Genomic DNA, 12,794 nt, shown 5'->3' with positions numbered 1-12,794 from the left:
TGCCCCAGCCCCACCCCCACTTTGTTACTGTTCCAGAGTGGCTATGTACTGCCTGGGGCTAGCTTGTTTGATCTGCAGCTGCAGAAACAAAGCCATTTAAACCAAATGTAAAAGGTTATGAAGAGGAAGGGAGAGTTAGTGAGGTCTGAACAAAGAGTGAATACAGGCTTTTACACCAAAGGAAGGCTTTAAATTGAACGTGTCTTCAGGAAAAATCAATTTGCCTTTTCCTTTCTTGTCATAATTTCTCTGTGCAACATGACTCTTGCCAATTATTGAAGGGTGTATTGTTGCATAAACTCTTGCACAGTGAAGTTTATCCTACAGAATAATCACATAAAGCAGCATCTGTGATGTCACAATTGGTTTCCTTGGTGATGAGGAAAAGAAGAAGCAAAGAATGGGGGATGGGGTGGATCACATCAGTAACATGACAGTTGCTTTGGTAGCAGTAGAAATGCTACTTGTAAAACTATCCTTAGCTCCAGGACCATAGAGCGATCACTGACAATTGTGTGGTGAGTGATAGGAGAGATGAGTGGAGAATACGAGCCATCTATGAGGCAGGTATCTTTTCAGAAACATAGTTTTACAACAGCCATTAAAGAGAATAGCCAAAGCATCAAAAAGCATGCAAGGGCAAAAGTTTTTAGAAAATAAAGGCAACAAACAAACTGAGGAGCTACAGCTTTCCTTAGTCCCAGTCACACATCCTTCCTCTTCCTACCTGATCTGCCATCTCGCTGAATGTCCACATGGTACCATTCCCCATCATTGGCTTTCTTCTGAGTGGCTTTCACTTTGATGGTGCCAGAGCCCATGTCAAGCAGCAAGTACAGGTTGCCATCGAGGAGTTCCACAGCAAAGAAGTCTACTTTTGTGTTCTTTTGGCTCCGAGCATCCTTCCTCTCTTGGGGCTTTCCATGAGTGAAGAGGATCAGGCCATTGGGCTCAGTGGTGCGGAAGTCAAAGGAGATGGAGCCCATACGTTTAGTGTTCCACTTGGGCAAGCTGATGTAAGCCTCTGGGGTCTCGAAGTTGATGGGGTCCAGTGTGGCCACATTCTCACACTTGAACACAACTTCGCCATAGATTTTCATCTTGGTGTCCCCAATCCGTGCCAGGCGAGACAGCTCCAGACGGATGTCATTATTCTTATAAACAACCTGTCAAAAGCCAAACAAAAATGCCATATGAATCAATCTTGCAAACAGTATCCATCCATCACTCACTGGGCACCTGGAAAAATGACCCACGAAGAGCCTTCAGGACAGAGTCCAAAACAACATGAGAAACAATGCAACACAGGAATCAGAAAGTATCTGTAGAAACATCTGATGTGCACACAAGCTCTAACAAAAGCCTCTATATTTCCATGGAATTTATTTTGTCTCCTGGCTAATTTCTTGTGTTGTCAGAAAGTTATACAACGTAAGCTTGCAAATAAAAATCAAGAGAGATTGAGTTGCTTGGAGTCATATACTTCATACAAAGTGATTTACTGAAACAACCTTAGTTAGTAAAAGACCAGAAACAGCCTAAATGACCATCAATAGCAGATGGCACAGCTTTATAATGGAATATTAGGCAGCCCTTGAAAACAAGGTATTGCTTTTGGTTTTAATGTGGAAGCTCTCCAAGTCACATGGTTAAGTGAAGTTGTCAAGGAACAGGATAGAAGGTGCATTATGCTGTCATTGTGTAAAAGTGTGGAGGTGTGGGGACATTACATGTATATATGCTCCTGTAAGCATCAAGTCTCTTTGGAACTATAAAATTGTCATTGGGGAGTATATTTGTGGGATGAATATTCTAGAGGGGGAGGGTGACTTACTTTTCACTGTGCCCTCTGGTAGTGTTGGACTTTTTTTTTCAACCACGTGGATGTATTACTTTAAACAAAAGATTAAGTGTTAAGAACTGATGGAGACAGAGGTCCAGCTGTGTTTTTGTTTTCTGCACACTGCATGTGCCCTCTGTATAGTGGTAGAATGAGATACCCGGAAGCCCTAGTTCGGTCAGGGTTATTTATTTAGTTGTGAGCCTGATTTTACAGAGAATACTGAATCAGATACTAATTCACCTCATAAGGGGGTCCAGCAGGGAACTTCTGTCTCCGTGCCCTACCCAAGGTTAGTGTACACTTCTACAAAGCCATGGCCATTGTTCTGCAGAATGGGTAGGTAGGTGGAGAAGGTGAGGATGCCAGTCAAAAAAATGTTATGACTTTCTAACAGGTGCTATAGAAAACAGTGTGGAGATTCCTTAAAGAACTAAAATTAGAACTACCATTTGATCCAGCAATCCCACTACTGGGTATCTACCCAGAAGAAAATAAGTCATATGAAAAAGATACTTGCACACACACGTTTATAGCAGCACAATTCACAATTGTGGAACCAACCCAAAAGCCCGTCAATGAACAAATGGATAAAGAAACTGTGGTGTGTATATATATATATACAATGGAATACTACTCAGCCATAAAACAGAATGAATTAATGACATTCGCAGTGACCTGGATGAGACTGGAGACTATTATTCTAAGTGAGTTAACTCAGGAATGGAAAAACCAAACATCATATGTTCTCACTGATATGTGGGAGCTAAGCTATAAAGACACAAAGGCATAAGAATCATACAATGGGCTTTGGGGACTTGGAGGGACGGGTGGGAGGAGGGCAAGGGATAAAAGACTACAAATAGGGTGCAGAATATACTCCTCGGGTGCTGGGTACACCAAAATCTCACAAATAACCACTGAAGAACTTAGGTAACCAAACACCACCTGTACCCCAGTAACCTATGGGAAAAATCAGTTATGACCTTCTAAACCAGGTATAATCCATATAAAAGCAGAAAATAAACTTTCTCCCTGAAATGAGAATTTCAAAAAATTTTTACTCTTATTTGAACTGAAATTTGATATAGTTCCCTGGGATGGTTCTCAGTGCTCTGATCTCTGACCAATGTCACATCCATAAAAAATTAATAAACAGAAAACAATGGAAGGTAAATTGACAAGGATCTGAGTATTGAACATACCAACTACTTTGCTGTTTTCTTTATATTTCCTTATTCAAATTCTAGGTCAGGACCTAGATTTAGGTTTGAATTCCACATCTACTACTTACAAGCTCTGTGACTTTGGCAAAGTAACTTCTCTGGGTCTGTTTCACCTCCTGAAATTGGGAATATAGGAATAAACTATTTTGTAATAATAAAATGATTTAAAACATGTGAAGCACTTAGAAATGGAAAAACATAAGGGCACAAAAATCACAGCTATTCGGAGGGTCACTGTTAATCTCATTTCATTCTTTCCACAGCCCTGAAAACGTTGTATTATCATCTCTAAAACAATACTTAATTGCTAAAATAAGTCTCATCTGTCCATCTCTGTGAGAGAAAGTTAATTGGATGGCTCATTCCAGCACATATCATATAATCCCCCTCACGTCCAAGTGTAGAACTAGTTCCCATCTCTCTCCCATCACCAGGAGAGAATCAGGCAGAGCTGTTTGCATTCTAATGGGCATTACAAGAGTGACATATAACTATGGCAAAGCATTGAAAATGACTCATCTATTATGTAACCTTGACCATGGACCTAACCATAGTCAGTAACATTGAAAATAATGATACTAACATTTATTAAGCACCTACTACCAGGCACCATGCTAAGGATTTAACACCTCTCCATCCCATTAGATCCAGACCACACCCATTTGAGATACCTGTAATCCTTCCCTTATTTTACAGATGCAGAAACAGAACGCAGAGAGTAGTTAGGGAACCAGCGACAGGCGCACAGCTGATAAGTGATAGAGCAGGACTCGAACCTAAGCATTCGGGCCCCAGGGCCCACATGCTCAGAAGTAGGCCCCCTAGCAGCACCTGTGAGGTTTATCTTTAACATTACATGGAAAGTCATGCGTGCTCAACTTCACAATTCAAAAGCTGATTTTTTCATTTTAGCGAAACTGGGCTGACCATGTGCAAAGGGAAATAGTACAGAATCCTCAGCCAATCACTCAAGTGAGTAAACCAGAAAAAAATAATAAAAGTTTAATGACTGTCAGCTTCTCCTTTCTAACCCTCACTATTATAACTCAGCATGCGAGATCTCTTTGACATAAACAAACTTTGGCTTTTTCTGCATTTGGGTTAAATGCCTATCACTAGTGTTCCTTGTAAAGGTTAATTATTAATGTATAACAATAGGTCATCCCAAAGGGACAGAAGGAGGCTTGGCTCCATGGAACTATAAATAGAGAGATCAGGCATTCCTACAGGAGGCTGGAGACAGAATAAAAAGAAAAAAAAAGCCTTTAACAGGATACAAGAGCAGTGAAGAGAAACTCTTCTGTGAGAAGGATACCTGAGACTGGGAAAGAAGGTGAATAGCCAGAATGAAGATTTCTGAAGAGATAGGTGAGAGAATCAAGGGCCATAAACTGGCCAGACAGAGATAACCAGACTTCTCTCAAAGGCTCTTTGAAGGTGAGTGCTCTATCTACTCCACTGCCGTGAAATTACCTGTCTATTTATATGGAGTTTTCACTGTCATGAATAAAAAGCCAAGACCACTCTCACTGACAGCTGAATAACCTTTCTGAGTCCCATTTTATTTATTCCAAAGGTAAGAGCCTCAATATCTGTTCTACAAATGGTCCGTCTTTCCCACCCCACAGGGCTGTGGCCAAGATCAAATGGTCGGACACAGACATAGTAGGACACAGACAATTCTGGCATACAAACCCGGGAAGAAATAAAAGTATATCTTTGCCTCCCATGGTTTAGGGGGTTCTGTTGGAAATGGACAGGGTCCTGAACTGAGGTTCTGTGAAGGTTTTTCTACCAAGAGGAAAAGGACAGGAGGACAAGGGACCTGTAGACCAGTGATGCTGACCTGGGACCCTCCATTGTTAATATCTTTACCTTCCCCACCTGCTCTGTGCAGAACCGCAGCCACAGGCACACAGACATGTACTGGCACCCTGGGTCAGCATGGAGGCAGGAAACCCTGCTGGATCCCCTTACAAGGCAAATTAGTATCTAGTACAATGTTCTCTGTAAAAGCAGACTGTCAACTAAATGAATGTCCCCAAATGGCTGGCTGAACTAGGAAGAGATGTGGCATCAAGTGACAGAAAGCAGCCTTGGCTGACAAGTCACCGCAGCGAGGAGCAATTAAAGACAACCTAGAAATGGCTCCCCATGGGGGAAGATGTCACACAGACTGGGAGGTACAGAAACAGAGTCGCAAAGAGTGACAAGCTGGTCTTACTATCCCACCCATGGGCTTGTAAAGACTGCTGTTTGGACACGTAACTCATGCTTAGGAGACCAGACAGTAAAACAGCTGAGGACAGAATCTCAGAATTAAGACAAAGTCTCTCAGAAAAAAATATACCTGTATTCCTCCATGATCTTTAATACAGAGACACACAGGAGCAATACCAGGAGTAAGGCAAGCTGAGGGCAGGAACAATACAATAAAAACTGAGAGTCTACCGTGTGCTGGGTACTTTGCAAACACTATTTTATATCATCCACAGTAAGCACATGAAATAGGTAGCATTTGCCCCATTTCACAGACATGGGGGTCAGCAGGGATACATACCTGCCCAGGATCATGTAGGTGATTAAATGCAAAACCAGGCCATTAAATGCATAACCGGCACTGGGGTAAGGATATGCTCCAGAGAGGGCAATTTCTAGGCCCTTCTGTAGCCTATGCCTACACACAAAGCAGAAACCCCTTCATTATGCACAAAAACCATACCCAAGTCCATGTTGATGTGCAAAGCCCTTCATCCCTTGTGCAATCCATTTCTAATGGATGTCTATACTTCCCACTTAGGGGCCACCCCAAAGGCTTCTGACTGAACCTAGGTGCTATTGCTTCTGCATTTTTGTTCACTGGGTTTCCCAGGCTGCAGCACCTTTCTCTTCTCTCCATCCTCTCTAAATGATGCCCCTTCACTGGGATTTTCAAATTCACTCCAGAAGTTCCCTGGCTACTCTGGTACTTGCTGGTCAGAGTCCTTTTATTACCTACCAATAAGGAAGCTGTCTGCCCTATTGCCCAACCCCCTTGCCTTGGCTGGAAAAAGAGAGACTATCCTAACCCTCTATGATGCACTTATTACATCGAACTCTTCCAAGGTATTTGAGTTAGAAGGCTGGTGCACGAGAATAAATCTAAGAATTGGAGATAGTCCCCACTCAGAGAAGTATTTTCTTCTCTCCCTCCACCATCTTATCCCAGGCCACTCTGTTCTCAACTTTCTGAGACCGTGTTTCCACATGTTCTGTTATAAATGCTCCATCTCTACGCACTCCAGCAAGGGAACTAGAAAGAATGAGAGGATGTGGGCACGTGCCCGGGAGTGCCCAGGTGGCTTCTCAGCACTATTTCTCCTGCCAAGGAATAGGAGGGTTACCACCTGGTCTTTCTTTTCTCTTGTTTTTGAACTATCTGCATAGAGGACAACTTTGATTAAAAAAACACCAGGTCAGCGGATAAGACCACGTCATTCACAGGTTTGTGATTTGATGCCTCAGCACCAATGATCCACTCCACATCACTGGAGAATGTTTGAAAGTAACGACACTGGGGACATTTTCTGAAGTTGGACAAAATGGAATGGTGGAGAAGCCAGTATTGGGGTACCATGAGCAGAGCAGAGTTGACTACAAATCTCAATAAAGCTTCTCAACTGTATACCTATGTGCAAAGTAGTTTACTCACAACAAGCCAAAACTAAAGATATACTCATCCCCCTCCCAAATTGAATCATTTGACAATAGATAATAATGAAATGAGCTTTATCTCTTTAGCTTCCAGGATGATACAGCTTCCAGATAAAACTTTCAGGCTAATCTTACTATTGTGTAACATTTCTACTCAGGGTAAAAGAATTGACTAAGATGTGTTGTGAAAGAATCTTGCTTCTGGGGTCTCCACAGAATCACACATCTCACCGTCTCTGCCCCACTTCCCCTCTCCCCCTCAGGCAACCGATGACTGGGGCCTGCTGTGATTTCTTCCTCCTCTAAACTGTCCACTCCACTCCCTTGTCACTTATAACTCTCAACTTTGTTATCTTGGTACAGCACACGTCTTGTCTTTTCAATAGATTTCAAACACCTTAGGAGCAAAAAATATGAATTACACCTTTTAAAATCTGAAATTGCTCCTAACTATATAGGTGTTTGAAAAATGTTTTTATCTTTATTAAATTAGACATTAGACTGAAGTAGCAGTATAGTGCAGTGGTTAAGATCATGACATTTGGAGGCCCCTAACCAGGGTCTGGTCACCTTACCAACTGTGTAACGTTGGGTAAGATATTTAACTTGTCTCAGCCTATGTTCTCCTACTGTAGAATGTAGGCACTATCTCAGTTCACAGGATGGTAAGAAACAAAGAAGACGCTGGTGCTATATGTAAAAGTACTTTACGTAGTTTCTGACCCTTGATAAGCACTCAATATGTGGTGGTGACCACTGTTAATTCTGTTATTTTCTGAGAAAAGCCAGGATAAATCAACAGACAGTATAGCATGGGGTCATTAAGAAAGAAAGATTCAGGCTGGGCACGGGGGCTCGCGCCTGTAATCCCAGCACTTTGGGAGGCCGAGGCAGGTGGATTACCTGAGGCCAGGAGTTCAAGGCCAGCCTGGCCAACATGGTGAAACCCCATCTCTACTAAAAATATAAAAAGTAGCAGATGTGGTGTGGTGCACCTGTAATCCCAGCTACTCGGGAGGATGTGGTGGGAGAATTGCTTGAACTCCGGAAGCGGAGATTGCAGTGAGCTGAGATCGTGCCACTGCACTCTAGCCTGGGTGTCAGAGTGAGATGCCATTTCAAAAAAAAAAAAAAGATTCTCTCTGAGGATAACTTCTAAACCGATTGTCAAGCCTAAGAGGCAGGGATACAACAAAAGAAAAATTCTGGATTTAACAAACTATAAAATTGTATCTTTATATATTTATTTACAAGTAATATTTATTTATGAATTTCATGTATTTATTTATAAATATACTTATTTATAAATTTTATATACTTGATTGACTAATGTGACATTTATGAGATACACGCGCACCAAACACTTGGCCAGATTTAGATTCATAATCATTAACATCATTTTTTATCACAGGATGCCACTGATCGAACTCCAACAGTGAAGTCCAAGCACAAATGTGGCAGCAGATGGTCCTCTTAGATTCCAAAGTCAGAAGAACCTAATATCTGGCATGACCAGAGCCACATCTGCATCTCTGGTCTTGCTAACAGGGGTCAGTAAACTAACTCCGCCTGCTGAGATACAGCTGACATCCAACCTGGAGCTCAATTCCCGACTGCTGCATCTCATGGATGTCACCATTTTCATGCTTTATATTTTGTTAACAGTGTTCAGGATCTGCCAAAGATTAAAAAAAAACTCAGTACCAGAAATAGGAAACTGAAACTGAGGTCAGACTTGCAAGGCAGGAGCTAGAAAACGTCCAGGTTCTAGAGCTCAAAATAAAGGTCAAAAAGCCTCCAGATAAAGTTGAAACTAATAGAACAATGTTGACAATTGAATTTTTTAAATTCCATGTGAGCTAACACTCTATGGGTCAAATGAAGCATATCTGAAAGCTAGATTTCACCAGATGGGGCCACCATCTCTGATCTATGGCCCTATGTGTAAGAGAGTGGCCAGGAAAAGATAAAAGGGACATATGACAAGTGAGAGTAGCAAAAAAGATCCAGGGAAATTGATGTTGAAGTAGCAAAATCCTTAGTCCATACCTCATTCTGAAAAAAGTTATTCAGTCTTCTAGGCATGCATGCAGGCCAGCCAGAAAAAGACAGACAGCTGTAAGCCAGTCAGTTATCCTGCCTTCATGAATCACAGAGCCATGAGTGCCAGCCCAAGAGCCCCGCTGATAACGCAAGTCATTACTACTGATGCTCGAGTTAAGCGTAGGCTTTCATGAGTATTTTCCTGATGGATTGTTTGTGAAAGGAAAATGATCATATAGGTTTATGCCCAGTTACAGATGGGAACAGTAAGAAGTTAAGCAAGATTTCCAACCCCTTGCCTTATTGAGTGCTCCATGCCTGTTCAGAGTGGAGGTCTCCATTTTATGCTTCTCAAGAAGGAGAACTTTCTTAAGACTTTTATTCTACTTAAAGGCTGATCAGAAACAGGTTACAATGTATTTGTGTATTTCATAGAAAAAGTTTCCAGGCCAGGTGTGGTGGCTCACTCCTGTAATCCCAATACTTTAGAAGGCTGAGGTGGTCATGAGGTCAGGAGTTCAAGACTAGCCTGGCCAAGATGGTAAAACCCCATCTATACTAAAAATACAAAAATTAGGGGTGCGGGGTGGTGGGCACCTGGAATCCCAGCTACTTGGGAGGCTGAGGCAGGAGAATCACCTGAACCCAGGTAGCAGAGGTTGCAGCAAGCAGAGATCGCACCACTGCACTCCAGCCTGGGCGACAGAGTGAGACTCTCTCAAAAAAAAGAAAAAAGAAAAAAGAAAAAGAAAAAATTTCCAGTCAATCAAGTTTCTGGAGCATTTAGGATACTATCAAGGCTCAGTCAATCACAGTCTATCACAGGCTTGCTGTTTCAGGCTTTATCATCTTCACAGAGTCTAGTAAGCTTCTACTAAGTTAATAAACAAGAACTTGGCATAGACAGACCCAGGCAGAGACATACGACATGAACTGGCAAGTAGGGACCATGGTCCTCCAAGATAGAACTAGTCAACGGATGGTTTTAACAGTTTCTAGTTGCCAGTTAATCTTTTCAGACACAACTGGATAGCCACTCTCCCATTTCTTAGAGCCATGTTGGCAAACATGTGCCTCTACTCTCCTTTCCCGGCAGATGCCGTTCATCATCAATCAATGTATTTCTATTCTACTCCCACTCAACCCAGATGAAGCCTCAGAACCCTCTCAAGGTAGTGCTCCAGGAAGTTAACTACAGGTCACTGAGAGCCAGAACTTGAGATGAACCTATTCTCCACATTTCTTATCCTGTAACGCAAAAGCCAAGTTAATATTAATTAATTAGCTATACTCAAATATTAGAAATAAAAACCTATGTAAATGTACTAAGTAACCACTGTATCTTTAGTTCTAGACTATGGAGGACAGACTGTGAGACATAATCACTGCCACCTAATCACATAGAGAAAGTTGAAGGATACTTAAGGGGGGAATATTTTTTCATATCAAAATTGGAGTGAGATATATTTGTCATGTCAATTAAAGTACAAGGACCTATGACCATAAACTTGATTGAAATCATAGTTCTGTGCCTTCTGGTTGCCAGCGATGGCACTGTTATGATCCTCTAGACTAAGCTTCATAAATACATGGGTTGTGTGTTTCTGAAGTGGTAACTGATACATTCATTCCCAGTATTTAGCAAAGTGTGTGGCACATAGTAGAAGCTCAATAAATAGACACACTCATTTCCTGCATTTTCTTAGGCACTAAACAGACCTACCCAGAGAACACCTACATTTCCTTCTCTCTTAGAATATTTGATGAGGGCACCAACCCCACTAGAGTGAAAGTTACATGTCACAAAGCAGAGGAACTAAGATCAGATGAACAGGTGATATGTGATTATGAAAAGCTCTAAAAATATATACCTTATGCAATTAGGGTAAAAAGGTAACTATTAGAGTAGACAGGAAGCCTTAAGCAGCTTGATTAAAAAGATGACAAAATTTAAAACATACTTTGCTGAACCACTAGGAAACTACTGTTATTTTTATTCCAAGGACTAGAAAAGACTCTAATTATCTCACTGTTAATATGTCTGGGAATAACATGTCATTCTCTGCTTAAAATTGTTCAATGGTTCTTTGGAATTAAATGAAAACTTTGAAGCATTATATAAAAATCTCTTCCTGATCTAGTCCTCTCTTCATTGTTACCAGTCTTGACAAAAATTTGGCAGGTCCTCCAATTTATCACCCCAGGGACAAGCCTTACCTGATTCTCTACCTGGATAATTACTCTCGCCACTTGAGGCACAGTTTAGGCATCATCTCTTGTGAGAAGCCTTCTCCAATACTGCTACTCACTCCACTACCACCCACAGATGAGTTCTTCCTCTCAGCCCCCATGGTTTCATGTTCGAGCTGCTGTCATTGAATTGATCACATTGCGCTGGAATTGTCTGTTACCCCTGGTAGACCAGGAGCCTCTCGAGGGGAGGAACCTATGCCTTTTCTATCTGTATCTCTCAATGTCTGACACAAAGTACACGCTTAAAGGAGGTGGTAGAAAAATCGGAAGAAGTATAACAAAGAAAATCACAAGGGCTACTTCTTGATGCCTTTAAGTCAGAGAAGATTATACTGCACAAAGAAGCCTCTATATCTATTCTGCCTGAAAATAAGTAATGAAATGGAAAGGTAGAAAGCTAAAGTATTACAAATAGTTTAAAGACATTTGACGGAACCACTGAATATTTAGTAGAGTTTTCCCCAGCGTGCATGCTTAGAAAAATGTGCTTATATTTTTAAGGCAATCTATCTATATGGAAAGTTCTGCACCCAGAGTGGCAGCTATCATTAGAGTATGTGTCTCAGCAGAATACTAACAGAAGAAGTAAAAGCTCAGTCACAAACTCCAGTACGATCCTCTAAGAGATTGACTGGCAAAGTTCAGTGCCATCACTACCTCCCACTCTGAGGCATGCTAAGGGGCTACCGGACACCTCTAATATGACAGTGTAGCTTTGACTTGTCAGAGAGAACACATGGATGTTTTGAGACAGTACCTCAGAGCCTTCATCCTCTGTACCTAGCATCAAAGAGCAAAAGAGAATCTCCAACAATGAAGCCTTTGGCCATAACTAGCAGCTTCCGGCTCTTAGCAGCTACTCTGAAAGAAAATAGATGACAATAGGCATGCCAAACACCTTTTGCAGAAAGAGCTCATACGAGAGGCTCAAAGACAAAAGAGTCAGAGAAAATACTGGAAAAAGATTCAGTGAAACAGAGCCTTTAAGAAGTCTAGCATAGCTGGTTGGAAACAATAGTAGCACATGAGGCAAGCAAGTATTGTAAGCAGTCCAGGCGACAGAAGCAGTTAGTTCAGGGCCATGCGTAAGACAGGTTCTATCAAGAGGTGCAGGCCAATAGGTAAGTTCCAGGAGACTCTGGGGCTAAGAAGATAAGTGTGCATAGGGGCAGCTGCTTATAAAGTCAAGCCCACTGATTTATACAAAATACATCTGGACCAGTGCTGTATGGCTTCCTGATGGCTGAGCAACCTCCATAGGAGATCTGCCCATCAGAAGCAATTACAAACTATTTCTTGCCTGGCCTGCGAAGCAATTCTGCTTCTAGCCTAATGAAGGCTTTAATCAGATGGCTTTTCAAAGTGGTCCAAAGAGCCCCTCTGCAATCAGCAAAAGAGGTGGGGAAAGTAATAGGAAGAATATGCCAGGCTGGCAGGTAGCTGATAACAGAATGATTTCCAACCTGGTGCAGAGGCAGCAAATGAGAGTTGGGTTGAAACTGACAATATTATAGATAGAAATGCTAGGACTCAAATTAATTTTTTTCCAAAAAAGGTTTCTTTACACTTTGTTAGCTTAAAAATAGTCATGCAACAAAAGGCCCCCTCTTTTCTTGGGACTCCCTTTCAAGGTGATGGTATATAAGCCCAATACTTATACCTATGAGTTTGCATTACCTTTAGTAAATCTGCAGAGACCTAGATAACCACTAGATGTCCCTTATGCCATGCAAAATCAA

The 12,794-nt window shown here is 41.7% G+C and overlaps 1 protein-coding gene and 1 long non-coding RNA gene across 28 annotated transcripts in view; one reads left to right on the top strand and one right to left on the bottom strand.

Annotated features, from left to right (window-relative positions):
• NRXN3 (neurexin 3) overlaps window positions 1-12,794 on the bottom strand; it is a 1,680,301-nt gene that overhangs the window by 1,134,641 nt on the left and 532,866 nt on the right. For all 27 annotated transcript variants that reach the window (XM_064375089.1, XM_064375093.1, XM_012476808.3 and 24 more), the window contains one exon: window positions 728-1,166. In XM_064375089.1, coding sequence (XP_064231159.1) covers window positions 728-1,166 — 439 coding nt within the window. The remainder of the gene's footprint in view (window positions 1-727; window positions 1,167-12,794) is intronic.
• LOC135274260 (uncharacterized) lies at window positions 425-6,730 on the top strand. Its single transcript, XR_010342096.1, has 3 exons — window positions 425-1,605; window positions 5,445-5,527; window positions 6,493-6,730. It is a non-coding gene; the product is annotated as an uncharacterized LOC135274260 (long non-coding RNA).

The sequence above is a fragment of the Aotus nancymaae genome, unplaced genomic scaffold, assembly GCF_030222135.1.
Source record: "Aotus nancymaae isolate 86718 unplaced genomic scaffold, 86718_ANA_hifiasm-v0.15.2.pri h1tg000011l, whole genome shotgun sequence".
In the NCBI taxonomy this organism is placed as follows: domain Eukaryota; kingdom Metazoa; phylum Chordata; class Mammalia; order Primates; family Aotidae; genus Aotus; species Aotus nancymaae.
This window is presented reverse-complemented; position numbering and strand designations above follow the sequence as displayed.